Raw genomic sequence first — 26,916 nt, 5'->3', positions numbered from 1 at the left:
CCTGTGGGGCACTGCTGCCCCTCTGGAGCAAGGAGCCCAGAGATGGAGACATTGCCTAGTGCCTGAAGCAGGGGGTCTCCGGGAGTTGGGAGCCTGGGATGTCTTTCAAGGGTTGAAAGAATGAAATCATTTAGTGCTAGGTCTTCCCCCACCTCCTCTGGCTGAAATCTCGGGTCTCCCCAGCTCCTCATCTGAATCCTGTCGCTGACTTGACTATGAAATCTGGGGGTAGAAGGGAGAGGAAGAGGCTAGACCTGCTTTGTACCAAGCTAGCTCCAGTGTGACTCCTCGAGGGGCTTCCACCAGCTTTGAGGCTGGCTCCTCAGCGCCTCTTTCCATGTGTGTTTTGTGTTAAACACTCAGCCCCCGATCTGCTACAGCCACTGCAGCAGGAGGGAGCAGGGACTTAACCCTTCCCAGCTGGCAGCGGAGCGCTAGCTCAGGCACAAGAGAAAAGGGTGGGAGGAGAGCTGAGCCTGGCTGCCCACAGCTTTTCTAGTTGAATGATTTCAGTTAGGGCACCGCACCCTGTCTAGGGTTCCGACCTCTAATTTAGCTGTGTTTCAAGGAACTTAGCAGAGCAGATGCAACGCAATCAGTCTGTGGTCACTGAAGAGTTAAAAAAGCTGCTTAGATCTTCTCTTTAGAAAAATAGGAAACCCAAGGGGTGGAGACCACTAGCTAAAGGAAACGTTTAAAGCCAACTTGGCTTTGTTATGCAAGTTGAGAGTTCCTTCTGGGGCAGCAGAGATGCGGAGCGCAGGCAATGCAGTGGCTTCAGAGACTGAATCCTTTCTGAGCAAGGTAAGCATTGGGGACACAGTTTGGGACGCTGGCACTAGGAAAAGCTTTTTGGTATAAATCCCCATTTAGAAATCAATGCTCCCAGTGAGTCTTCCCCAGAATAAATGATGGATTACTGACTCAAGAGCTTCCTTCATAGGCAGTGAGCCTCCCTTTACTTTCTGCTGGAGTAGATGTGGGTTTAGCTTGAATTATTATTACTCATGTTTATTATGGTAGTGTACCTAAGAAACATCCAGGAATGGAGGCTCATTGTGCCAAGCACCATACAAACGCAGAGTTTATGTAGTTTCTGCTTTGTGATTCTCATTTTGATGAGTGAAGTAGAATAGCCAGTGTCCTTAGCTGCTGTCAACTATTCAGCATTAGCAACTATGTTTGGCCAGGAGTAGGCAAAGAATATTTCACAGTAAAACTACACAAAATTGTCAGTGAATCTCTGAGAGAATTTGATAGAGAAGTAATAATCTGATCATTCAGTAAATCACTCCTGTATATCACACCTTAACATGCTAGGCACCTGGGACTCCACTTTCTGCTTCTCTACTTTTGTAATCTTTTCTTTCTGCTTCCCTTGCAGTATTTAACACAGCTAATTTGCTTCCACCCTTAAGTGGCACCTATAATTTTACAAGCCTTATAAATTTACTTTTTTGTGTGTTTATATGTGTATTTTTGTATTTGCAATAACTAAATTCCAAACTGACATTTGCTCATTCCTTTGTTTCAAAACGTGTTTGATAGCTTATTTTATTTGCTTTTCTGAATTTTACACTGGAACAACTTTTGCAAAGGATGATCTTGGCAAATAAAAGTGATTAGGGGCAGCTTTTCTCTTTACACACATCAGTGAGCACCCAACCCTTTACCTCTTCTCAAGATGGCATCAATAAATTGCAGAACTGCCCTCCCTCACAACACATTTAGAATGCTAATAGTGGAAAAACAGTGAGGTCGCTCCAGTCAAGTGATTTTCATGCCGGACTTATTTTGTGCATTTTCAGTTGCATTTAAAACAAATCAAGCCTTTTCTCTTTCTAAACCTGAACTTTTAAAAGGCATTTCCTATGTCAAAAGTTTGAGAAATTGAGGGAGACAGATGGAACCTGCATTTTCCATTGACTTACCTTGGATCCCGCACTGGGTGAGGTCCAGACACTCAGTGCAAGCCCCATTGCCTCCTACTTATTTGTGCAAATCTGCATTAAGAAAAAAAGTTTATTGGATGAGCTATATCTATTTAATTTGCTGAACCATTTTTTTACATGGTGGGGGGAAGAGAGTGAATGGACCTTACTGATTCGTTTGTGATCTAATATTTAAATCTGACATGCAGTGAAACGAACAGATTGTCTTATATTGTTTTCAGTTTGCCACCTTGGTTGCATCCCTTCATCTGACTCTTTGCTTTGTTTATGCCCCTGCTTTAAGGGCTGTGGCGTCTGAGGTTACCCAGGGAGAACCAGACACTGGAGCCTCCACCTCGAAGATACTGCCACAAGGGTGGCCGGTGAGGTTTCTACTTGACTTCACCCTCTGGTGGGTGGCTGGAGAAGTGCCGCTCAGCCTGGAACCATGGGCTCTACCAGCAGCCGCCAGAAGAAAGTCTTCAATGACTCAGTCAGCGATTATGTCAACTCTGAAATCATTAAGAAACATTACAACTACACAGGGAAGTTAAATGAGAAGGCAGACAGTGGAATAAAAGTGACCTCAGTGGTTTTTATCATCATTTGTTGCTTTATCATCTTAGAGAACATTTTTGTGCTGCTGACCATCTGGAAAACCAAGAAGTTTCACCGACCCATGTACTATTTCATTGGGAATTTGGCTCTCTCAGACTTGCTGGCTGGAGTGGCTTATACTGCCAACCTTTTGTTATCTGGACACAAAACCTACAGTCTCACCCCTGCCCAGTGGTTTGTCAGGGAAGGCAGCATGTTTGTAGCTTTGTCAGCCTCTGTTTTCAGCCTGCTGGCCATTGCCATTGAGAGGTATATCACCATGCTGAAGATGAAACTCCACAATGGGAGCAACAGCTTCCGCTCCTTCCTACTGATCAGTGCCTGCTGGGTGATATCCATGATCCTAGGGGGGCTCCCTATTATGGGCTGGAACTGCCTCGACCGCCTGCAGAGTTGCTCCACGGTGCTGCCCCTATACCATAAGCACTATATTCTCTTTTGCACCACAGTTTTCACTGGTCTTTTATTATCCATTGTCGTCCTCTACTGCAGGATCTATTCCATGGTCAGGACTAGGAGCCGCAGGCTGACATTTCGAAAAAACATTACCAAAGCCACGAGGAGCTCAGAGAAATCTCTAGCCTTGCTCAAGACAGTGATCATTGTCCTGAGCGCATTTATTGCCTGCTGGAGTCCCTTGTTCATCCTACTGTTGCTGGATGTGGGGTGCAAAGTGAAGGCCTGTTCAATCCTCTTCAAAGCTGAGTATTTCTTAGTGCTGGCTGTGCTCAATTCAGCCACGAACCCTATCATCTATACCTTAACCAACAAAGAGATGCGGAGGGCCTTCATCAAGATCCTGTGCTGTTGCAAATGCCCCTCTGCAGATTCTGGGGCCAAATTCAAGAGGCCAATCATAGGAGGGATGGAGTTCAGTCGAAGCAAATCTGACAATTCCTCCCACCCACAGAAGGATGAGGGTGACTGCCCGGAGACAATCATGTCTTCAGGCAATGTCACCTCGTCTTCTTAGAAGTATCCATTGGAGGCATATTTTAAAGCCTCCCCTTTGAAACCTGACAGACAAGAAGCTACCTGCTCACTGTATGTAGCAACTCCAGAGAGATGGCCTAAGTGAGCAAGATAGCATTAGTTCTGAAGAGGCAAGCAGGGCACTTGCAAGGGTGGAGTTCACGAAGTGGGACAGATTGTTCTGGCTTGAAAACATTTCCCTCTGGAGCATGTTTTGTCTTTGCACTGAGGCAGACTCAGGATTGCCAGGAGTATTCATAACTCGGAAAGACTGATGCCTTGGTGAAATGGTGCCGTGTGTGTGTGCGAGTGTGTGCATGACTGAGAGGCAGAAGGAGGAGGGTGGGAGAATGTTTTTTTTTTTTTTTAATTTTGTGAAGAATGTGAAGTTATTATTTCTTTAATTGCAGAAAAAGCCCTGACACAAAAGATCTTTCCGTACCAAGTTTAGGGATGGCTCTACTATTCTGGGTCACAAGTGTTTGCCATTTGGCACGTAGCAGGAAGGAGATCACACCAATGTAATCTAGATCACTAACAACCATAGGTTGGCATCACTTTCCTGAGTTTTTAGATGTAATAAGATTTCATCTGCGGAGTCCAAAGCTTTTCTTTAGCAAGATCAGTTCTGTGAAGTTGTGCTGAAAATCCATATTACTTTTAAGATCATGAGCCAGACTCTGCATTACATTGCATTCATATAACCCCAAAGAAGTCACTAGGATTGCATGGGAGGAGCTCAGAATAGCATTTGGCCCCATATATCTATTGATTTGTTACATTGAGTATGAAATAAATTACATGACCATAATACTTACAGGATAAAACTACAGTTAAAGAGAAAATGAACATGTGATATTTGACAAGATCAGTATAATACAGAAGCTCCCTGACTTACGCAAGGCGTTCCAGAACAGAACGCTTTGCATAAGTCGAGTTTTGTGTAAGTCGGGAACATATCTCCAACAATTACTTACACACACACACACACACACAAAAGCTTACGGGACTTATGGAACTTTTCCAGAAGTTCAGATTTCTGTAAGTCAGGTTTCCGCAGTCCGGGGAGCGTCTGTCGTATCAAGTACTATTGGCATCAGTGTTTTGGACTGAGTAAGGACAGAATAAAAACTGAAAAAGAACTTCAGGATTTGGCCCATAGTGTTTCCATAGTAACGATTGATTAGAAAATCTGTATAGAATACAATGAGATTCAGAGAAACAAAAAAGGATCTTGAAATGGCTATGGATGACATAGAAATGTACTTCCATAACACAATGCAAGACATTTTTGACACTTACTTTGTGTTCTTTGTATTAGAATGTTCATAATTTCAGCACAGATGTCTGTATTTTATCAATTCACGTAAGAAATATCTTTAATTTAAATGGAATGTATTTGTTTTATGGCATCATTTCTATTACGGTATTTTTCTAACCGGCATTAAGGGGGTTGAATGTATACAATATATATAATTAATGAGATGCAGAAGTCTTCAAACAGCTAGAGCATTACTATAACAAAAAAGTGTATCGGGGTAGCTGAACAATTGGTTAATGTACAGTTATTGTCGAAACCTAGAAGTGATTTTCTATAAAAATGTTGTCTTTGTAGTATGATTTCCAGTGCAATTAAACTGATTTTTTTTCTTTTTTTAAAATAGTATTTAAAATGTTTGACTTTTATTGTTCAATTTGCACATAGCTTTATTGATTTCTAAACATTAATAAACTGATTTTTTTTAAGATGCTACTATCACCATTTTTTTTGTACTATCATCAAGATCTGGAGCATGATTCATTGATCATAGAAGTCAATGGAAAGACTTTCATTGATTTCAATAGACATTGGATCAAGCTGATTGTGCATTACATTTCTGTTCAATTAAGGACAGAGATCCATAATGACACCTTTATTTACAAGGCAATATAAAAGGGTACATGAACAGGTGCTTCAATAGAAAGGTGATGGGTCCCAATAAAAGAACCCGGATATATCTATGCTCTGGAGCAAGAAATTTCACTATGGCAAATAATGGAGATTACTGCAGTTACTGTCCAGAATGGAATAAGTGAAATACCATGTAATTCAGGAGATCATGCATTAGAAATTAAGCTATATATTAACCAATCCCATTTTTGTTGTCTTTATCTATGGATATGGGGGAGGAAATCTTTAAAAATAGTTGTGAATTTTGCTGTCAGCTTATTACAAACATCAAGGTGGTTTATATTTAAAATATATAAGCCAGAGCCTCATCTGGTGTAATCAATGTCACTTCACTGACTTTGTCAGCTGAGGATCTGGCCAATGTTTTTCAGTAGCTACTGTATTTCTTCCAAGATTTGACTCTTCCATTTCCCCTATTGCTGCCATTCCCTCTAGGTAATACTTTAAAAGTTTCATTGAGCTTATACAGGATACAGTTGGGGCGTAAAGATAAAACTCACCTTCTTATGCAGTACGTCATTTCTGTGCAAGGTTTACTGTGGGAAACTGGAGCCTACTAACTGAGGAAGGCTTTAGGTCAGAACCTCTCACTTCCTGAAGGAAATTCCAAAAATGCCCTGAAGACAAAAGAGTGGAAACAGACTGGAATTTCTCTCCATCTGTCTGCCTGTACGGAAGGAATGATTTCATGTATGCTCACTTCCTAGGCTTTTTAATGACTGTCCTGAGCAAAGCTGGAAAAAATGTCAAATCTGTATTTGTGCAAAAGATAAAACTTTTCTTGGCTTAGGCCTTCATTCTAGCAGTGACTTAGGGCACTGAGTGGCAATAGGGAACATAAGCTAAATCCTCTGTGTGTGATTTATTCCCCTCCCCACCATGCAGAGGGCTGGAATGAGGATTATGCACTATCTAAATTACACTTAAACCCTCAGAATGAGAACTGATGTAGTTCAATAGCTAGGGCAATAGATGGAGATTTGGGTTCTATTTCTAGCTGCTGTATGGCCATGGGCAAATAATTTCCTCTCACTGTCCCTTTGTTCCCCCTTCCCACCCTTTGTCCGTCTTGTCTATCTAAGTTGTAAGCTCTTTGGGGCAGGGACTGCCTCTCATGATGTGTTTGTACAGCAGGGGCCTAGTTTTGGTTGGGGTCCTCTAGACGCTACTGCATTTCATGCAATAAATAGAAAGTGATGCGTTAGCCTCATACTAACCCCTCTGCACATGGGTGTATATCAGCCTTTATGAAGGAACTCTTCTGATACAGATGACTGACAACTCACTTCCTGGCTAATTAGGACATCCCTGCTCATTCTGAAAGAGATTCATACTTTGGGAATACAGGTGATGTCGTATATAATAAAAACTAGGGGTTCATGCCAGGAAGTGAGACATACAGATCTACTTAACCCCTTTCTCTCTTTTCTGTGTGGATTCTCTAGGCCACTGATATCTATTACAATAAATCAACAGGTTTATGCCAGCTATTGAGCATTCTACGCTGTAGAACAGGCACCTTCCTACTCCACAGAGCTGCTCCCTGTAAATGGGGAGTCAGATCCATTTCACTTTCATGGCAAAAATAAGTTTTCACTGCTTTTTACTCCTGTTAGCCCGGGTGAGCCAACACAGCAACAAGAGAGGGAGCTGGATTGTATTCCTCCTTGTGGAACATCAACAGAATTTTACATTCCATTCCAATTAGTTATCTGTGCAAAACCAATGGGTTTCACAGGAGTCACCAAGGTCCCTTTACATTTTGTTCTGGGCCATAAAGGGACTTGAAAACAGCTGCATCTTGGCACCTGGGTATTCTCCTGGTGCAGAGTTCCCTAGGTGAGGTAGGGTGAACAAAGTTGCTGTGCCATCCTCCTGTAGTGACCAATGTTTGTAGGGGATGGTAGTGGGAATATTGTGTAATGGAGGAGTTGTGGTCAGGGTGCTCTATAATCCAGATGTTTGGGGCCCACAGTACAGTGAACGTGGGATGTTCAAAGTTATTCTAAGGAAAAGCAACCCCTGCAGCTGCTGTAAATTATGCTGAGAACGGGGGCCAAAATTGGGGAGGCACAAAGGTAGCTATGATCTTGACTTCATCCAATCCCCTTGACTAACCACCGTCCCCACACCAGCTCCAACCCACTCTAAGGCATCACTCACATTGTAACTAACTACAGAGCTAACAGTTCTCCGAGTATGTAGAGAGAATGACATTGTCTGTGGAAGGAATCTCACAGCACACGCTCTTTCCAGCATTTAATTTTGTCTGCCAACCAGTGTCCAGACCGTCCAAGCGCACTTCACATTACAAGTCACCTCTGCTAGAGTTGGAATTGCTATCATTGGAACCTGCTCTCTTCCCAATCCCCATTCACAACAGGATGAGTTATCCTACAGGCAGCCACTGTGCAAAATGAACTCAAGGAAAGAAATTATGCTCAGTGGTTTAGCCACTCTTATGTACGCAATATGTTACTCTTGCATATATTATAGAGGTCACAGAATTAAAGTGTCGCAAGGAATAGATGTGATGAAAGAAAGGCAAGAACAGGATGCTTTGTACATTTCCACCCGTAGTTTCACGTGAGGTTCCGGTGCATGGGTCTAATTTTCTTCTTCTCACATAGCTTTTTTCATTGCAGATGTCTTACTGCAGTTCCATCTGTGGTTATTACTTGTGGTTATGTCAACAAAGCGGTTATTATAAGGATAATTTCAGTTTCCCCAAAATTTGGTTGTTCACTAATTACCTGTCAGCCTTGAAAATAAAATTAACACTGCAGGAACCTGGTAATCAGACTTTTCCTTTTCACCCCCACCAAAGTTCTCTGTACTGCAGGTAAATCACTTAGGAACTCCACTAATATTAACTCTCATTAAGCACTTTACAAGAAGGTGCTGTCCACAAACCCCTACAGGGCACACTTCCACTAGCCTTTTTACACCTGAAAAGTGAAAGTTGACAGCCATGTGGCTATGGATGAAGAGCTAGTGAAAGCTGTAGCTATGGGAATGACACTTTTACCAGAGCGGAGTCTGAATCTCTAAATGTGCACTGCAATTAGACATCTGCACCTGGCCCATGCCAGCTGACTCTGGCTCATGGGGCTCGGGCTAAGGGGCTGTTTAAGTGTGGGGTAGATATTCTGGCTGGGGCTGCAGCCCAAGTTTTGGGACCCTCCTGCCTCACAGGACCCTAGAGGCCGAGTGCCTGGCTGAAACCAAACATCTGCATGGCAATTAAACAGCCCCTTAGCCCAAGCCCAAGTCAGCTGGCACAAGCCAGCCATGGGTTTTCAATTGCAGTGTAGACATACCCTAAATATTCAGTGTTTAACTGGTATATTGATGTTAGTTGAGGCTTTAAAGGTGTTGATCTTGCACCATTGAAGTTAATGGGAGTTTTAGCATTGGCTTCAGTGGGAACAGTATCAGGCCCATAGTGAAAAACAAAGATCCATTGGGTTGCTTGAATATCACTCTGTTTTAAAAAAATAATTCTTACTTCCGCACTGCTGTCAGTCACTACAGGATTTCCCTACCATGCTAGGAGCAAAGTTGATTGTGCCTGTGAGTTTCAGAATGAGACTCTGTGACCTCTTGAACCTCAGCTCCACCCTGTGGAAACAGCCGTTGTGGAAGGTGTACTCACACAGGATGAGAGACTTCAGAAGATAACTTGGGCAAATCCCAAGGAGGGCTTTGAGGATAAGGGCTGAGACCATGAATTGGAGGATGTATTTGAGTTGGAATGATCCTTGTGTCTTCCCAGTGCATTCTGTGCATTGTACCTTTAATAATGGACTCCACTTCTGGTGTGACAAATTGGAAATTATGTGGCAGATTCTAGCAAATGCAAAAATAGAGACTTTTGATTAATTAAATAGGAAAATTAAAACAATCACTCCAGGATCCCTTGGGTTATTCACATTGCATGATCTTTGCACTTTTGCTAGTAGTGATTTTGAAATACAGTAGAACCTCAAAGTTACAAACACCAGAGTTATGAACTGACCAGCCACTCACACACCTCATTTGGAACTGGAAGTACACAATCAGGCTGCACCAGAGACAAAACAAATAAACAAAAAGAAGCAAGTACAGTACAGTACTGTGTTAAATGTAAACTATTAAAAAAATAAAGGGAAAGCAGCATTTTTCTTCTGCATAGTAAAGTTTCAAAGCTGTATTAAATCAATGTTCACTTGTAAACTTTGAAAGAACAACAGTAATTTTGTTCAGAGTTATGAACATTTCAGAGTTATAAACAACCTCCATTCCCGAGCTGTTCGTAACTCTGAGGTTCTACTGTAAAGGTATTGCACATTTTGAGTAAACATTCTGAAGTGTTTAAACAGAGTTTATTTTTAGTACTATGACACTTTTCACACCATATTCTAAACAGTGATACCATCTCTGAATAACATGTACTTGCATGAAACAAAACAGAGAAGACTGCTGCATGCAGCAGAGCCCTTTTCAGTGCTACTTGAATGGAGAAATTAGGCCATATTCAAGGCCATGGTTCCTGTGTGGTACATAAACCTAAATTATATAACAGGGACTTGGATTTACGCACCTTTGTCCTACTTAACCCTGTCCCACTCACTGCCCATATCTCTGTCCACTGCCAACTGATGCCATATAGTCCCAAATTCACAGAAATATTTAGGTTCCTAACTTCCACTGAATTCAATGGAAGCTAGGAACCTAAATACCTTTGTTGAGCTGAGCCTTACAGCTTTCCATGTTGATCTCTTTAAGAGCACAGGAGTGGGGCTTTCTTTAGTTTCTCCATGCTCCCCAAGTAGCCCCTCTACTATTACAGACCTGCTGAGCTAATCGTGCTGTGCAGCAAACTGAACTAACATCTGTGGTCAGGTTTCCATGGTATGAGAAACTGGAAATTGTGTGGTTGATTTAGCTAAATGCAAAAATAGAGGTTCTAAATGAATTAAACTTAATTATAAATAACCCAACCATTAAAGCATCCATTGTTCTATTTACATGGATATTTTCCATTTTACACTGCCCCAAATAGTCAATATCTTTCAGATTTTTGTAGAGAAAACACATAAAAAAGTTACCAGAGGAAACCTGGAGGTTTTCACAGGGAAACATGGAAAATTTGAGGCTTCTAGCACCAGAAAGGCATGGGAGGCAGCTTGGGGTTTTGGCATCCAGGCGTGAGTTGAGGCTTGAGGCATTTAAAATGACACAAAAGTTCTGATTTTGCTATTTCAGGTGGACATGGAAAAATCAGTATTTAAAATGATCATCTAGTTGGGTGTTTTTTTGTTTTAAAGATCTTTAAATTCTTCAAGTAAGCTTGATCTCCCCATCACAACACACTGCCCCCAACCCAAGAGATACAAGTGCATTTCAGTGAAAGCCTCTTTCCATTTTGTAAATTCCTGACTCATTATCTCCATGAAAAGCCTCACAATGTAAGAGATACACCAACAGACTCTACATTCCCACCTCCTACCTCCAAATGGTACAAGGGCACAATTGTAATCAGTGAATACCACTGGGTTACAGTGAACACAACAAAGCAAAACTTCAAAGGAGCCTGCTCTCTGTAGCTCAGTGATTCAGGGATCAGGATTCTAGCAAGTTTTATTTCTGCCAACACAGAATAGAGCAGAGCTGGAAGAAAACAACATAGGAGGGGAGGGGAAAGGAAAATGCAGAAGAGAAAGGTTGAGGGCAGGGAGACAGGCAACAAAATACATGAGATGGCAAAACCAACATAGAAAGAAGAGAGGATCATAAAAGAAATTAGAGAGGAGCAAAAGGACAGCAGCGGGCAGGGGATGAAGGGGAAAACAATGATTTAAATAGTCTTGAAACTGGACTGGAGTGCTCAGAGGGACTGCCTTTCATCTCCAAGTTACTGGTCTAATCCAGTCCAAGTCTTTGTAATGGCTGAAAGTTATCCTCTGAAGGCTGTTTAGTGGTTTAAATCTTGTTCCTATGAACAAGCAGCTACTTTACAATGGCAATGATTTGTACCTTGCTGGCTGCCTCAGGAGAGAGATGAAGGGCTGAATAGCTGTCAATCCACCACCTATAACAAGTACTAAATCCACATGTGAGACGAAAATGTTCCAATACTGCCCCCCCAACCCCACCCTTCCATTTCGGCACTCAAATTAAGCACTTAGGTTTGTACATACCTGTTATATGTATCCAAGTGCTGGCTTGATTTCCCAAATGTAGGATGTGGGCATCCTATAGAAAGAGCCATGTTGAAAAACTAGACTCACACTTTAAAAAAAAATTCTTTGGTATTTAAACACAGTATTTAAAAGATATTGTCATTTAAAAAAATACCTCAAAAGTTCAGATAAAGTCTAATTTGAAAAACTCTTGATGTAACTGTCTCTGGTTTCCCAAGTCTGAGACTTTGGTCTGTATTTTGAGTGTATTTCATGTGAATAATTTTATTTATTTCTGTATTATCCACTCCACTGTAACCATTGTATCAGTAGGCCTGAATATCATGTCTCCAGCTTTCCTTGTCTTTGGTGGGAGAAGTCTGTGCTCAGCGAGTCTTTTATGTTCGCTCGTCCTATTAAAGCTCTTATGCTTTGTTAGTCTTCCCTCTTCAAGGCCTCAGCATTTTGCAGTAAGTTTAGTGAAAAGCAAAAAACTCTGCACTGTATTCTTAATTAAGCTGAACAAGACCTGCTTTCGCTGACAGATTAGTTTGATTTCCAACTAGAGATGTCATATTACCTCATTATTTCATTTGTACAGATAAAGAAATAATCTTTGTGCTCCTCTCCTTTCCACTCCGTTAGTTAACTATTGAAAAAAAGTGCTTTGGCAGGAAAAACGGGCACTGCAAACTTTATCTTAAATCCAGAGGAAGCTCCAGTGAGAAATATAAAAGTGCTTTTAACTCTTCGTGGGACAGATTGGAGTAACATCTCTGTGATAGCTTAAAAGGATTTCTTCCAAAAGTGCTGTCCTCAAATTACCCTGTTCAGAGAAAGAAGCTGCACATCGGTTACAAATGATTTCTTATCTGGTAATGAAACCAGCACTAAAGGGGGTGTTGTGGTGAAAATACAAAGCATCTAAAAAAGGAACCTGAGTTTGGTAACCAACCCAAATGTATTCCCAGTGTAATAGCTACCTCAAAGGACACCTGGTTAAAAAAATTCACTAGAATATAGCCCCATGCACAGGGGGCTCCACAAAGCTAAGTTGGCTTCATCTCCATGCAGTAGGGTTTGGGCTTCAGCTTCCACTCTGGGCAGTGGGGCTTGGACTTGGGCTTTCTTCCTTGGGCCCCAATGACTAACGCCAGCCCTGCTCCTTGGTTTATTTTGGTGGGCCCCCTGAAACCTGCTCACGGCTCCCCAGGGGGCCATCGACTCCTGGTTGACAACCACTGTCTGAAGGTTCTGTCTGCCATAAGAACATAGCCAGAATGCAGTGATTAGCCTTCTGTCTGACTGGTAGAGTAATAGCTGATGTGGGCGTCCCTTTGCATGTTATATTGAAATTTATTATGAATGATACTTGTGTCAGAGAAAGCAATATCTTCAGTATCGGAGTGTTTGCAACGATTTCTTGTTTCTAGCACACAGGAAAGCCGCCCCTCCCCCCCGAAAGTAATAAAACAAGAATATAATAGTTGGAATTTCTCTGGTGCCTTCTATTTGAGGCTCTCAAGCTGCTTTACAGGCATTACTGCTGGGGTGGCCAACTTGAGCCTGAGAAGAAGCCAGAATTTACCAATATACATTGCCAAAGAGCCACAGTCATACGTCAGCAGCCCCCCATCAGCTCCCAGTCGCAGCTCCAGGTGCCTCCCACCCACTGACAGCCCTGCCAATCAGCGCCTCCCCCTCCCTCCCCGCACCTCCCAATCAGCTGTTTTGTTGCATGCAGGAGGCTCAGGGGAGGGGGAGAGGGGGAGGAGCAAGGGCATAGCAGGCTGTTTAATAGGTTGTATTTGCTTTGAACGATATGTAATGATTAGGGGGTCAGGGAAGCATCCAGTGCAGAGAGAGCACCCTGGCGTGGGGACACCTTAGCCCCTGCCCTATGTGACCATGACAAAGTTGGGGGTCAAGTCCTAGGTTAAGCGCTCAAAACTGGTGGGCACTTTTGAAAATTCAGGTCCCAGGGCCTGATCCCGCAATGTTCTGAGCTTGCTTATTTCCCCTGGAGTCCGTAGGATTTGAAGGAGCTCAGAAGCTTGCAGAGGCACTCAGCATCTCACAGCCTCAGGCCCTCAGTGCCATACCCTAAGTCACTCAACAAGGGAATGCCGAGCTAGGAATAGAGTCCATATCTCACGCTCCCCAGTCATGTGCTTTCACTAGAAAATATTCCCTGTATGGGTTAGAAATGGAAAAGCTCTGTTAGGGCCTCTCCTATTTGCTAACCCTCTGCCAATATTGAATTGTTCCTCGGGGTCTCTCTTCTAGCATATTGTAAATCACAATGATGTGCCAGATTCAGTTCTCATTGTGCTCCTTTGTTGCTGAAGGATGTGTGTCATGTTTCCTCCTTAATCATGCATTCCAGTCCCATTCCTTGCATCAATTTGTGTCACCCCATCGCATTATTCAACTTTAGGTGTTACATGTGCACATGAGCTGGTATTAGAGATTGTTGAATAGCCCCAGCTAATTTGTTCAGCAGTATCCTGTTTAGCAAAGGAAACTCTTAGCCTAGACACAGGGATTTATGCTTAAGACAACAAACATAGGTCTACTAGGCATCTCAGATCGGTTTCCTAGTATTCCAGTGTCAACTAGAAACGAAAAATGGATTCTCCCTGCTCGTGGTAACACCTTCATGTATGTTAGGGACTAGAATTGAGTAAATAATTTTAACCTATAATTTATTCAGCGATTAAGCCCTTTCCTGCCACTTTCAGATCATGATTTCCCTGAATTATTCAGAATTATTCATTGTTTATGTGACTGCTTTTAAATCAGCAGATTGATCACGAACAGTTTTTTTACAATTATTCAGTATTTGCACTTAATGCTACTTTTGTTTCCTCTGATTGGTCATCACATGGCATTGTTCCTTTTTTTTTTATTGGGTAGTGAACACGCACTTCCCATGCATATTAAAATTGGGTTTCTGCAAACACGCACACATTTTTGAAATTCATTCCCCATGGCCATTGTGCCAGTAAAGTGATCTTTCAAATGTTTTAGAAACATGAACACAAAATGGGCACGAACATGGCCAAAGTGAAGTGATTTTAATATTCTCCCAACTGTTTGGAGAAAATTGTTTGTAGTATTTGTCTAGATCTACTAAGGAGAAAACCTGGATTTCTAGCTAAAAGCAACCACTGCTCTGTTCAGTGAAAGTCTGATGTGCTTTAAGTTGTCTACAGACTTTGGGTGAACTAGTCTCCTTCACTGAGAGGAAAGTGAATGGATTAGGGGAAGTCAGCAGTCTCAGGGCTGTTCTAAATTCCTTGCAGATGGTAACAGTTCCCAAGACATTGTACATGAGCTGGGGGTTTCCAGAGCACAGCACGCTTTGGTCCTGACCTCCTCAATCTGATAGCTGAATAGATTAAGCTTCTAATCTATCATTGTAAGGAATGTTTTCCAATCTTGTAATCATTCTCATGGCTCTTCTCTCAACTCTAACCATTTTTTCAAATTACTCTGTAAAAATGGTATTATTTTTTCAAATTACTCTGTAAAAAATGGTTCCATCTTTTTGTGCCCAATGATTTCCATACAAAAGGTGATCAGTTTACAAGTAGAGATTTTTATTCCTGTCCGCCCCGTAAACTCAAAGTGAAATATCAGGAGTTTCATAAAATCAAAGTTTGTAATATCAGGGATACCTGAACTTGCCAAGTGTTGTAATGGGAAGAAACTGATGGTCAGCGAGGTTCAGGTAAGTATTGTTATGGGTCAGGCATGGCTACCACCTTCTATTCACAATAAATGTAAAGAAGCCATTAAAATTGGGTGGCTGAAACAATGGCATTAGAATCCAAAACACAGACCCGTGGAAACACTCAGTAGAACTGAATCACATGTAACTGAAGGGTTTTTAAATGTTGGGGCTTTGATGGGTGGAATGTGTGTGTGGACATGAGGGAGGGAGAGAGAGAGACTTAGGGCTTGGCTATACTTACAAATTTGCAGCGCTGCAGCAGGGTGTGAAAACACACCCTCTGCAGCGCTGCAAATTGCGGCGCTACAAAGCGCCAGTGTAGTCAAAGCCCCAGCGCTGGGAGCCGCGCTCCCAGCGCTGTCCGTTATTCCCCACAGGGAGGTGGAGTACGGACAGCGCTGGGAGAGTTTTCTCCCAGCGCTGGCGCTTTGACTACACTTAGCGCTTCAAAGCGCTGCCGCGGCAGCGCTTTGAAATGCAAGTGTAGCCAAAGCCTTAGTGCCCAGCAAGCCAGGGCACTGTTCCAAATGTCACAGACTTCTGCATATACGCAGTGAAACCTGTTATAACTGTCCATTCAGGGCAATGGACAGGAAATGGTTACTCAATAGAGATTGTCTTCTACTAAAGTTAGAATCCAATTTTATTCAATACACTGGGCGTTGCCTTAGGGTTATCTCTTGGGACAGGAGGTTGCCTGTCTAGTAGAGACATGAAGACTTAAGAACTGTAACACTAACACTAATGATCAATCTAGTTTGGCAGTTTGTCCCTGGTTTTCACCTACAGAGACTTCAGAGAAGAGTTTGCATTGGGCCAGCCTATGACAGCTTGGCAAATTGGAGAACTTTTTCTTGGAGGCTGTTATCTGGTGCTTCAGAATTTAGGTATCATTTTAAAAAAAATAAACCCAAAATAAAATACTATGAAATCTCTAGAGCTTTTCTTTGTGAATGCAACCTTCAGAATTTGAACCAGAGTCTAAATTGATTCAGTGATGCCTGCCTTAGTCTGCACACAGCCTGATACAATAATTATGAAAGTGCCTCATCATCCCAATGTGTGTTAACTCTGAATCCCAATGATGGTAGTTTGCATGTCTATACTGTTAACTGATCTGCACACAAGAAAGTAGAGGGGTAATCATTTTATGGGGAGCTAAACAATCTACTTTTGGCATTTTAAGTGAAGCATGGTATGTGGACAGAGTTTAGGAGAATACTACTACTACTAACACCACCTCTCTGCCCCTTCCCCAAACGCAGTCATGCTTCAGAAGGAGAAAGCCCTTGCTACGGCCCCTAGCCTATTGTGAATGCTGTACCCTGATGGGGGAACTTATGCAGATGAAGAAATGTAGCTTTCAAGAGAAATTAGTCAGTATGTTAGAATTAGTCTATCCAGAAATATTCCACCTGGCCTCAGCCAGTAAATGGATAGGCAGATTAGCTGTAATACCTCAGACACATTGATAGCAGACTAGCAATAACATAATAAACATGTATTGCTTTTTAACTGCCTTCTAGCATAATTAAGTAATTGGTATTTTGGGGTTTTGTTGCAAAGTGTCTGAGTGATTCCTAATCAGGTTTCAGGACCAGGAAGTTTCACTGTTAATGAGACATGGTTGCCATCTAGTGGCTGTTTGCTTTAAACCTGTTCAGACACCCCTAAGCCAGAGCACAGTGTGCAATTCAGTAATTTGGTTTATTTCTCTTTTTCTGCAGGTGTGATAGAATGCACCCTACTATTCACCCTCCCACACACTAGCCTAGTAATCTTTGTAGAGAGTGTACAAAGGTATCATTTGAAAGCTGGTGGCTCGCTGGTCAGTGGTGTCTGTGTGGCAACGTATGTAAAGTTATAAACATAAGACGAAATTAGGTCTGAAGTGTGTTTACCAGACAGTCTGGGTAGGCCAGTTTCTCAAGGAAATAGGATGGGCTGTTGCCTGTGGCTGGGTGTCATCAACGTTGGTGGGTGGTCTCCTGCAGGGTGACCATTCTTTGGGAGAGAGGGGGAGCAGGAACAAACAGATTTGCATTGTGGCAGGCAGCTGCACCGAAACCTCTTTCACCACTGGACTCCGTGTCTCAGTCCTCACAGTGGGAATGAACTTTGTCTAGGGGTAACTCTTGGGAGAATGCATTTCAAGGGGTGACTGAGCTATAGAAGTGAGGGGCAGAAAAACCCACCCCAGATTCTTTCTCCCTATCCATCGCTCACTCTTTCAAGATGACAAAAGAAACTGGTCCATTTGATTTTGGGAGAAATCCTGACCTGAAATGTGGTCAGCACTGGTGCTGGGAGCATGGGGTAAGAATTCTATCTTAAGCCAAGGCTAGTTTGCTAAGTTTTGGCATGGAGAATTGCTGTATCTTTGGTTCAGACTTTAATGCCTTCTACTTGTAGTCACTTAAATCCTATATCCGTGTAGTTAAATAAACTTGTTTTATTCTTTAATCAAAACTAGTCCAGTGTTGTGAGTGGGATGGGTAACTATTTGGAATAGCTAACTGTTGTATCTTGATCCCCTTAATATCTAGACTATCTGTGAGAGGCCTGGACATTGTAGAAAACATTTTGGGGGGAAATCCACGACTAAGAGTGTGTTGAGGTCACCCTGCCACTAACAACCAGGGCTGCTGGAAGCCAGAGTGGCTGGTGTTTGCTGAGCCTGCTGGGGTCAGAGGTGCTGGACCAGGGCTGTGGCTATACACACAGACATTTGTGGTTTGACCTGCATGCTGGCAGGCTGTTTGTGAGCAACCTAGGTAGGAGCTACAGCAGCAAAGCACTGTGAGGCACCCCATGTTGCAGGGCAAGGGTGACAGCCTGTCACTGGTCTGGATTGCATTCCAATACATACTAGCATAGACTTTTTACACTAAAAGTCCTGAGTAAAAACTGCCTTAGCTACAAATTGTCCAGTACATAAAACAGGAAAAATAAGCAAGATACTGCTGTAATATTGTTTTAAACTTATTATATAGCATTGCAGAATAGCACAACTGTGCATCTACACTGTCTCTGTAAATCACATATCAATACTTTCCTTGTAGTTCCTCTTTAAGTTTCCTTGTTTTTACCCTTCAGATTCCATCAATAAAATAAATCAGACCTCCAGAAAGTCTATTGTTTATTATTGCCTAGCAGTCCCAATCAGGGATCAGGACCCCATTATGTTAGGCACTGAACACACATGATTAGGTTTCAAAGGCTTAAATTGTTATTGGTAAGTGTCAATACCCATTGATTCCACCATACACACACAAAACCAAGAAAAAATATTTCCATCAATAATCATCAACATTTACGGAAAGGCAAAAAGAAAAATGCTACTTGAGAATTTAGGCTAAAATTTTGAAATACAATGGCAGTTTGTTTGAACAGTTATAAAACTAACTTTTTAAATCTCACAGTCATCAAATGATTGTCTGACTCCCCCATGATTTCCGACAACTGAAAATTTAAATTGATAAAAATGCTTAAAAACACAGATATTTTCAAAATTGTAAAACTGAATCTGCCAAGCCTACATATAATGAAGATAAGGTCTCTGCCCAAAAAAGAGTGCCCCTGATGGCAGGGCTGTATGCACCACATTTTTGGGGCATTAAAAAGGGCAATCTGTTGCTCCCAGAAACCCAATCAAAGCTGTTCCTGGATCAGCTGAAGAGTGGCTAAGGTCTATATGAGATTTTTCCATCTCTGGATTCCCTTCTTACAATGGGAAAATAATGTTCAAAGGTTCTGTTATCGAGGCATCTTTCCTAGTAAAGAAAGTTCACCTAGGTTTGAATGTAAGTTAGAAAACCAAATTCCAACTGAGTAAAAGTAACATAATACACATGCACTGAAGTAATATTGCACAGGAAGACTTAATTCTGGCATTTCTCGGCTTTTGAGTACTTGACTTTGCAACCTTAATAATGTTCTTTTAACATAGTTGGGTGTGGAATATAGGATATAAAAGGGAAAAAGGCAGATGCTGCTTTCCATGTAACTAGTACCCTTCAACATGCTGAAGACTCAGAATTAAAGAAAATAAGCAGCAGCTATAAGAACTACATGCAGCTCTGTTAGAGAATTAGTTCATGGCTAATGAACTCCCTATGGTCCTGATCTAATGCTCATTGAATTCAGTACTATGACTCCCCTTAACTTCACTGGGTTTTGGTTCAGACCCTAAGGGCAGGTCTACACCTACAGCTTACATCAATTTAGCTACAATTTAGCTACATTGCTCACATCCCTGAGAGGCGCAGTTAAGCTATCTAAACCCTGGTATACACACTCCTATGTCTAGGGAAGAATTTTTCTATTGATCTAACTACCACCTCTTGAGGGGATGTATTTACAACAGTGAGAAAAACCTTTCCCGGTGCTGTAGCAAGTGTCTACACTATGGTGCTGCAGCTGTGCTGCTGTACTGCTTATAGCGTAGACGTATCCTAAGTGTTCTGTCCCAGCATGTGCTAAATTTGAGAGATTTTCTTTGAATCTGTCTCCATTTTACTTGTGAAGAGTGGATATTTCCAGGACATTGTGTCAGAGAATATCAGACGCATGAATCCTTTTAGAGTCTGTGTAAAAGGACTTGTGTGTTTTCTCCTTGACCTGGCCTGCAAATTCTACAGGAAATCATTTAAGAGGAGGTTGAGGTCACAATACCACCTAATTCATTAAGATATAAACTAATGTGATACTCACAAAAATTCACACTTAAGCAGCTAACTTTGCACATGTTATTTGATCTCATTTTTCCTTTTATTCTCATTTTCCCAGGTTATCTCCTTCATTAAGCAAATCATAGGCAACAGTAACTGATGTATAAAGTCAGAGACACCCACCCACCCCACAGGAGAACATTCATCTCAGAAGGTGCTGCTGGCAGTGTGGATTGCAGGATTAAAAATGTGCTGTAAAAATTGTGAGCCCTACTGACTTTTTCTATGTCATATCTAAGCAAACTCTGTAACTTTAGTTCATATGGTGATGGAAGGCGACACTAAATCCTCTCTGTCAGCCCCTCTGAAGTATAAAGTGAAGAATAGTATTTTCACAGACTTTTCTATTATCCTTACTTTTCCTCCCCTCCCTTTCATTTTATATTCTGGGCCACTCTGGTCTTTAACTCTCAAGAATTACTTTCCAGGGTAGTGAGGAGTGTATTACAAAATGGAAAATACATTCAACCCATTCTCTTGTTCACAATAATTAATGATTGGAAGTACGTCCAAACCAGAATCCCGGATCCAAACTTCACTGAACCATGGAAGGGCTTGGATCTAGAGTCACATTACACATCTTGGGCTTCTCTCTCTCTCTAATGGGGGAGAGACAGGCTACCCAGTGTTGCCAACTCTCATGATTTTGCCAGGAGTCTCATGATCATTATTGTTTTCCTTAAAGCCCCAAATCCTAGAGTGAAGTGGATATGTGATGATTTCAGCCTTCATGCTTAAAGCAAAGGTAAGTTTCTAGCCCTCATAGCTGTGGAGAAGGTGCACCGTAAAGGCTCAAAAAGCAGAAGGCAAATAAAAAAACCACCAAATCTATTATATTTACATAATCTCGTGATTTTTGGTGAGTGTGACTCATGATTTTGGAACATTTGTGATTGGCAATACAGCTCGGCCCTGCTGGAGCATACACACCTTGGTGGTTGCTTTACGTAGAGCAGAATGGTACATTGAAACATGTCCTGCACTTTTGAGGGTCAGTCACTACACTAGGGCTTCCCATTGCTAAAGCTCAAAGCACAGGTATAAGGCAGGACCCCCTTCAGTCTAGTTCCAGAGGCTTTCCCTCTGTCAGCATCAAGTTTGAGACAACAAATGGATTCTTGTTACTTTCTCACCCTTCATCTGATGAGCTCTTTTAGGGGGAGCACTTGGTAAAATGGCAGTAGAAATTTGGGGCCTGGTAAGTCTTCCCAGGGGAGGAGAAACCAGTGACATAGTATCCGGTATACTGTAATTATAACATTTTATTTATACATATGCAGCAGTCTTGGAACACAGGTGGTAAAACTGTATGCAGGCAATCTTTTCTTTCAGGAATCTCAGCTCAACACCAATGTCTTGTTCCCAGACAGCAATTCTGCCTCGAATTGACTAATTAGAGATGACAGCAGAGTGAAAACTCTGATACTTACATAGCGCTCTCTATCTTGCATAGTCAAGATTAACAAAACAGCATATCTTCCCAAGACTGAACATACACTCACACATTAAGAAAGAGACATGGAAGACTATGTGTAACAGTGGCATCTGGTGAACCCTACCATCATACACACACTCCCTCCTCTCTCCCATAGAAATAAAAATATGGTACTATATATCAAAGTAGCCCAAAGGAGAGGAAAGCCTGAAACTAGGAAGCCTTCTTAGCTTTACATCTATGGTTTGTTGTAATTTACTTTCTTGGCACAAGATATAAAATAATCCAGTAAAGAAAAAATGGTTACAGCACTGTAATCTCTTTATGGAGAAAAAACTTAAAATTGTTATTATTTGAGTGAAAAAAGGATTTTTAAATTAAAAAAATCAGTAACAGCTTTTTAAAGTTCTCCTGTATTTTCTTTCTGGGGCTATTTAAATTAGTTTTTGGCAGAAATGCAGATATTTATGGCTGCAGAGAATATTCAACAAAGTACATCAGAATTATGGGAACAGTCTTATTGCATGTGCCTTAGTTTGCTGTAGGTGACAGAAATGAACTGCCCTTTCTGTCTCCATTTTGGTGTTATTGAACAGATTAAATACTCCCAGGTATCTGTCCTCCCCATCTGGATTAATTACCAATAAAGAGCCCAGGCAGAGAGTTTTTAAAAGCCTTACAATATATGCAATTCATCATGGCATTGCCCACTATTCTTACACATCAGACACAAACAGCTGATACCAAGGCTTTATGTAGTAGCCTTAGCAAGTCAAATGCCTAGGAATCCATTTATTTGGCAGCTAATAGCAGTCAAGTCGTACAATGCCTATGACTCCAAAGCCCTATTCTTCTGTGGCAGGATAGGGAAAACTCCCACTGAGACCAGTAAACATTTCTTGTATCCTGCAGCAGAAGAATGTGACCTCTAGTGTATAAAAGGTCAACAGCATCTAAAGAAAGTCTGAAGTAGTCAAAGAGAAAGACCCTGGGTAAACGATCAATGAAAATAGTCAGAAATTAAGTAATAATGGATGGTCACAGGAAATTTTTTTGAATTTGTCATGATGGAAAGTCTTGAAGGTGGTTTGAGCATTGGCTTGCTAAACCCAGGGTTGTGAGTTCAATCCTTAAGGGGGCCATTTAGGGAAGTGGGGTAAAAATCTGTCTGGGGATTAGTCCTGCCTTGAGCAAGGGGGTTGGACTAGGTGACCTCCTGAGGTCCCTTCCAACCCTGATATCCTATGATAAAGAGAAAGAGGCTCTTTGGTTTGAGTTTCAGACATAGTATGTGCTAGAAAATGGGACCAGTAAACACAGACATGATATTAAGAGAATCCAGTAAATCCAGGAAGAACTTTACTGTAGAGAGATACTCAGGTAAGTGATTCAACAATCCCATTGACCCTTTCTTCCACTGCCATCTGAAGGAACTGCTTAATAAGTTCAACTTCTTACTCTCTTGTGGTTGGACATTGTAAGATGTCTAGGGTGTCTGGCACTAGTTGGAGTACAGCACTTGTCATGACACTTCTCCAACTATACATCTGATCCAGGTGTTTTACATTTAATTTAGGAAGTTGAATAGGAATTATCCATCTCATATTGAAATGTAACCATTGGAATGTCTGGAAATTAACAGTTCCTCATTGCCACATACTCCATCATTCACTATCTCTCACCGATTTACACTCATTTCATTTTTCTGTAGGGGAAACAAGCTGCTGGATATTGTTTACTAAACGTGTGGTAAAGATTTCAAAAGAAATTTAGTTCCTGGATAAAAAGAAGGTATGTCAAAGTTCTGTATGGTTTCTAGTAGTGTAATAATTAAGGTTATGATTTTGGCAAGAGGTGACTGTGTTCATTGTAACCATGAACTTCAATAGAGTCCATGACAAGCCCACCGCACCCTCACCCTGCAGCGGTGGCTCCTGTCCCATAGGGCTGGGCCTAGCTCCCCACACCAGGTGTTGCAACTTAGTGCATGGGGTCACAAGGCCATGCAGGTTTGGCCCATCCCTCCCTCTTTAGATGGAGATAGACGGACACACGGACCAAATCTGAGTGGCATTGCAACCTCATGCTCTAGGTTGCAATGCCTGGAATTGGGAGCCAGGCCCAACCTATAAGACAGGAGCTGCCACTACAGGGTGAATGCAAGATGTACTCGCACTCCAACTCCACACCTTTTTCTTTGACTCCCCCTCACTTCCATGAGGTGCCATGCCAAAATTATAGTCTTAGTAATAATGTGCTGATGGAGGAGGAGGATATTTTATGAATCATCGACCTGTTTGGTGCGAAGAATATCAATTCTGTGGTGTTATAAGTTTACATATTGAAGTGGGTGTACGTAGACCTAATGCTGTGCAGAGATTTAGTATAAATTAGTGGTATAGTATATTGAAAATGGCTAGTAGTTAGAATGTTATAATCAACTAGTCACTTGTTATTTCAACCTTTGCTTATATTTTGCATATATATATAAAACTTTGCTAAATCTGGGTGCTTCTGATGGGGATGGCAAGAGGCACAACAGTAGACCCCTCTACCAGCTTCCCCTCTACTACGCTCCAGAACAGAGACACTAGACCGTCTCAGTGAAATAATTGTAAAAATGTTTAATAGAGGCTAATTGTATCTTCCTCAAACCTCATTCTGAGAAATATTTGAACTTAGTTGCTGAAAGTTTCCAAAATATTTAGCTTGAGGCGTATACCCAGCATGGAAAACTTAAGCCCAAATGGTAAAAGTTTGGCTAAGTTACAAACAACTGAAAGTAGGGTTTCATAATGGAAAGCATTAGGCATTCTTATCTATAAGTTTTGCTACTGCACTGGCCATAATACATAGCCAGCTTTCAGAAGAGATTAACAGTTATATACTGTACAGCATGGGCCCAATCATCTTCCAGTTGAAGTCAAAGGGAATTGTGTCATATGGAGCAGGATATCAAAAGACCGTCGTCTGCTTTGTTAGACTTGTATGTTTTTAAAACATAAGAAGTTAGGGGAAATGGGAGTTGGACCCCCTAACTGGACTTTGTACTTCTGAAAATCTCCTGCTTAACACACAAATCCTTGTTAGTCAGCCCAGGAAGCAGAAATGAAATGTAACCCAGTGCACACCCCTAAGCCTGTAAAAGGGAAGAACAGAGTGGTTAGCAACTGAGGCTAGAGACAAATATGAAGGAGAAAACATCTGAGAAGCTGCTTTGTGTTTAAATTGCCTCTTTAGAAAACCCTCTTCAGAGTATATGGAGAAGGGTGTATTTGAGGCAGAAAATGCATCGGAGGTCTGAGCTTCAGGAAGGGGCTTGATTAAATATTAATGTATTCAAGGTGAAGAGGAAAGGTAAGAGAGCTCAAGGAAGACTGATGTTTTATTTTAAATGGCTTCACTGTCCTGTGTTTCTGTAATATGGGTTTAGTTGTGAAAGTGAAACCTGCCAGATGCAATTGAATCAGACAGTGCGAACTCTTATGGTGGGGAGCAAAGTTTTCCTGAGCAAAGCAACTATATTTTCATTTTCAGTCTTAAACCTGGCATGATCAAAACTTTGAATAGAAGTAATAATCAGACACTTTACTCCTTTAAATTATTTTTTCTCCTCAAGCACTGCCTTCAAAACTGGGTGGCCAGAGAGCAGCAGCAGCAGCTGGCTGGGTGCCCAGCTCTGAAGGCAGTGCTGCCGCCAGCAGCAGCACAGAAGTAAGGGTGGCAATACCGTGACTCCCCCCAGAATAGCGTTATGACTCCCTTTTGGGTCGGACCCCCCCTTGAGAAACTGTGTACTTTTTTGATAATTAGTGGTTTCAGTGAAATCTGCTCAGCCAGCAGACTTGGCTAGACTTACGAAGGTAGAATGGAACCCCCTCAGATGTTAGGGGGTAGAGTGGGATCAGAAAAAAACAGGCCTGAAAGAAGTTTGGAGATAGTGTACTGTCTCATCTCTGCCATCAGTGCTGTTATTCTGTCCAGGGGTGGCTCCAGGTGCCAGCACACCAAGCGCATGCTTGGGGCGGCAAGCCGCGGGGGGCGCTCTGCTGGCGCCGCGAGGGCGGCAGGCAGGTTGCCATCGGTGGCTTGCCTGAGGAGGGTCCGCTGGTCCCACGGCTTCGGAGGACCTCCCGCTGGTCTGCTGGTCCCGCTTCGAAGCCGCGGGACCAGCGGACCCTCCGCAGGCAAGCCGCCGAAGGCAGCCTGCCTGCCGTGCTTGGGGTGGCAAAATGCCTAGAGCCGCCCCTGATTCTGTCATATTATAAGTCTGTGAGAAAATGAGGTGTGTGCACTCAGTTACCGAGATCTCTAAACAAACTTAACAGAGTTGTAGATAGTGACAGAGAAGCAAGTAAAATCTAGGAACATGTACTTAAAAATACATAGGCAAAAGTACCATCTTCTGATAACACTGACTCAGGAGAGGGGCAGCCACACAAAATGGAGCGTAGCTGCGTAAAGGAAGATGATTAGTGTTGAACATGTACAGAAGATGAGGACCAGCTCTGGCAGAGCTTCCCCACTGCCACCAGCATTCCCATTACATCAGCCCCCATGTCAGGCCAAGAGGATAAATTCCTTTCCGAATGCAAGTTATGTCAGAGTCACATTTCTTCCCATGCTCTTCTCTTTAATGAGAGAGACAAGGTGAGTGAGATAATATATTTTATTGGACCAACTTCCTTACCTCACCCACCTTGTCTCTCTCATATCCTTGGACCAGCATCTCCCAACACCACTTCTCAGTGTCAATCAGCCATTCTTAATGATCCTCAATCCACATGTTTGTGGGAAGCCTTTGTGAGCATGCTGATTGGGCTGTTGAATATCCAAAGCATGTTCATACATTTCAGTTTAGTTTTTATTCCCAGTGATTAAGTATTATAAGCACTTTGATCAGTACTTTGTTACTATGCACATGGAGATAAACCTCTCAGAAGCATTATAACTCAGGGCATAGAAATGTATCTGATAGGACACATATCCATAGAACACTAAGGGTCTGATTCTGCTCTCACTTAACCAATTTTATAGCAGTGTAATTTGACTGACTTCCAAGAGTTACTTTTGATTTGCTTTGGTTTAAGTGAGAAGAAAAGCGGATGTTAATTTAAGTATTATACTCAATATTTACATATCAGATAAATATGATACTGGACATTTTAGACATATATCTCAACATTTTAGTCATCACTCAACATATTAGAGAAAATCCATCCTTGGCGTAACTATTCTAGTGATTAAATTGCCCCAATCTGTTCTAACAGGAAAGGTACCATCCTCACCAGATTTCTACCGGTTTCTGTGCTGAGAAAGACTTACAGTATCTGGCAGAGCTTCTGCAATGATACATATTGCCAGCAGAGGGTGCAAATC

General features: G+C 41.9%; 2 protein-coding genes across 3 annotated transcripts in view; both read left to right on the top strand.

Annotated features, from left to right (window-relative positions):
* Positions 1 to 20,303, top strand: part of LOC120369832 (uncharacterized oxidoreductase ZK1290.5-like) — a 109,596-nt gene extending 89,293 nt beyond the window's left edge. For both annotated transcript variants that reach the window (XM_039483533.1, XM_039483531.1), the window contains one exon: positions 20,161 to 20,303. In XM_039483533.1, the coding sequence (XP_039339467.1) occupies positions 20,161 to 20,202 (42 nt within the window). In that variant the 3' untranslated portion in view covers positions 20,203 to 20,303. The remainder of the gene's footprint in view (positions 1 to 20,160) is intronic.
* On the top strand, positions 481 to 5,274 carry S1PR1 (sphingosine-1-phosphate receptor 1). The gene is made up of 2 exons (XM_039483522.1): positions 481 to 804; positions 2,236 to 5,274. Exon 2 carries the CDS (start codon positions 2,380 to 2,382, stop codon positions 3,520 to 3,522), a length of 1,143 nt encoding a protein of 380 aa, XP_039339456.1. The 5' UTR covers positions 481 to 804; positions 2,236 to 2,379; the 3' UTR covers positions 3,523 to 5,274.
* Positions 20,304 to 26,916: the final 6,613 nt, after the last annotated feature.

This window comes from Mauremys reevesii, linkage group 8, assembly GCF_016161935.1.
Source record: "Mauremys reevesii isolate NIE-2019 linkage group 8, ASM1616193v1, whole genome shotgun sequence".
Taxonomy (NCBI): domain Eukaryota; kingdom Metazoa; phylum Chordata; order Testudines; family Geoemydidae; genus Mauremys; species Mauremys reevesii.
Note: the sequence above shows the minus strand (reverse complement) of the source record. Positions and strands in the feature narration are given on the sequence as shown.

Excerpts from the sequence above, each read along its gene's own strand:
- S1PR1 (XM_039483522.1), top strand. The coding sequence starts at position 2,380 with ATGGGCTCTACCAGCAGCCGCCAGAAGAAAGTCTTCAATGACTCAGTC.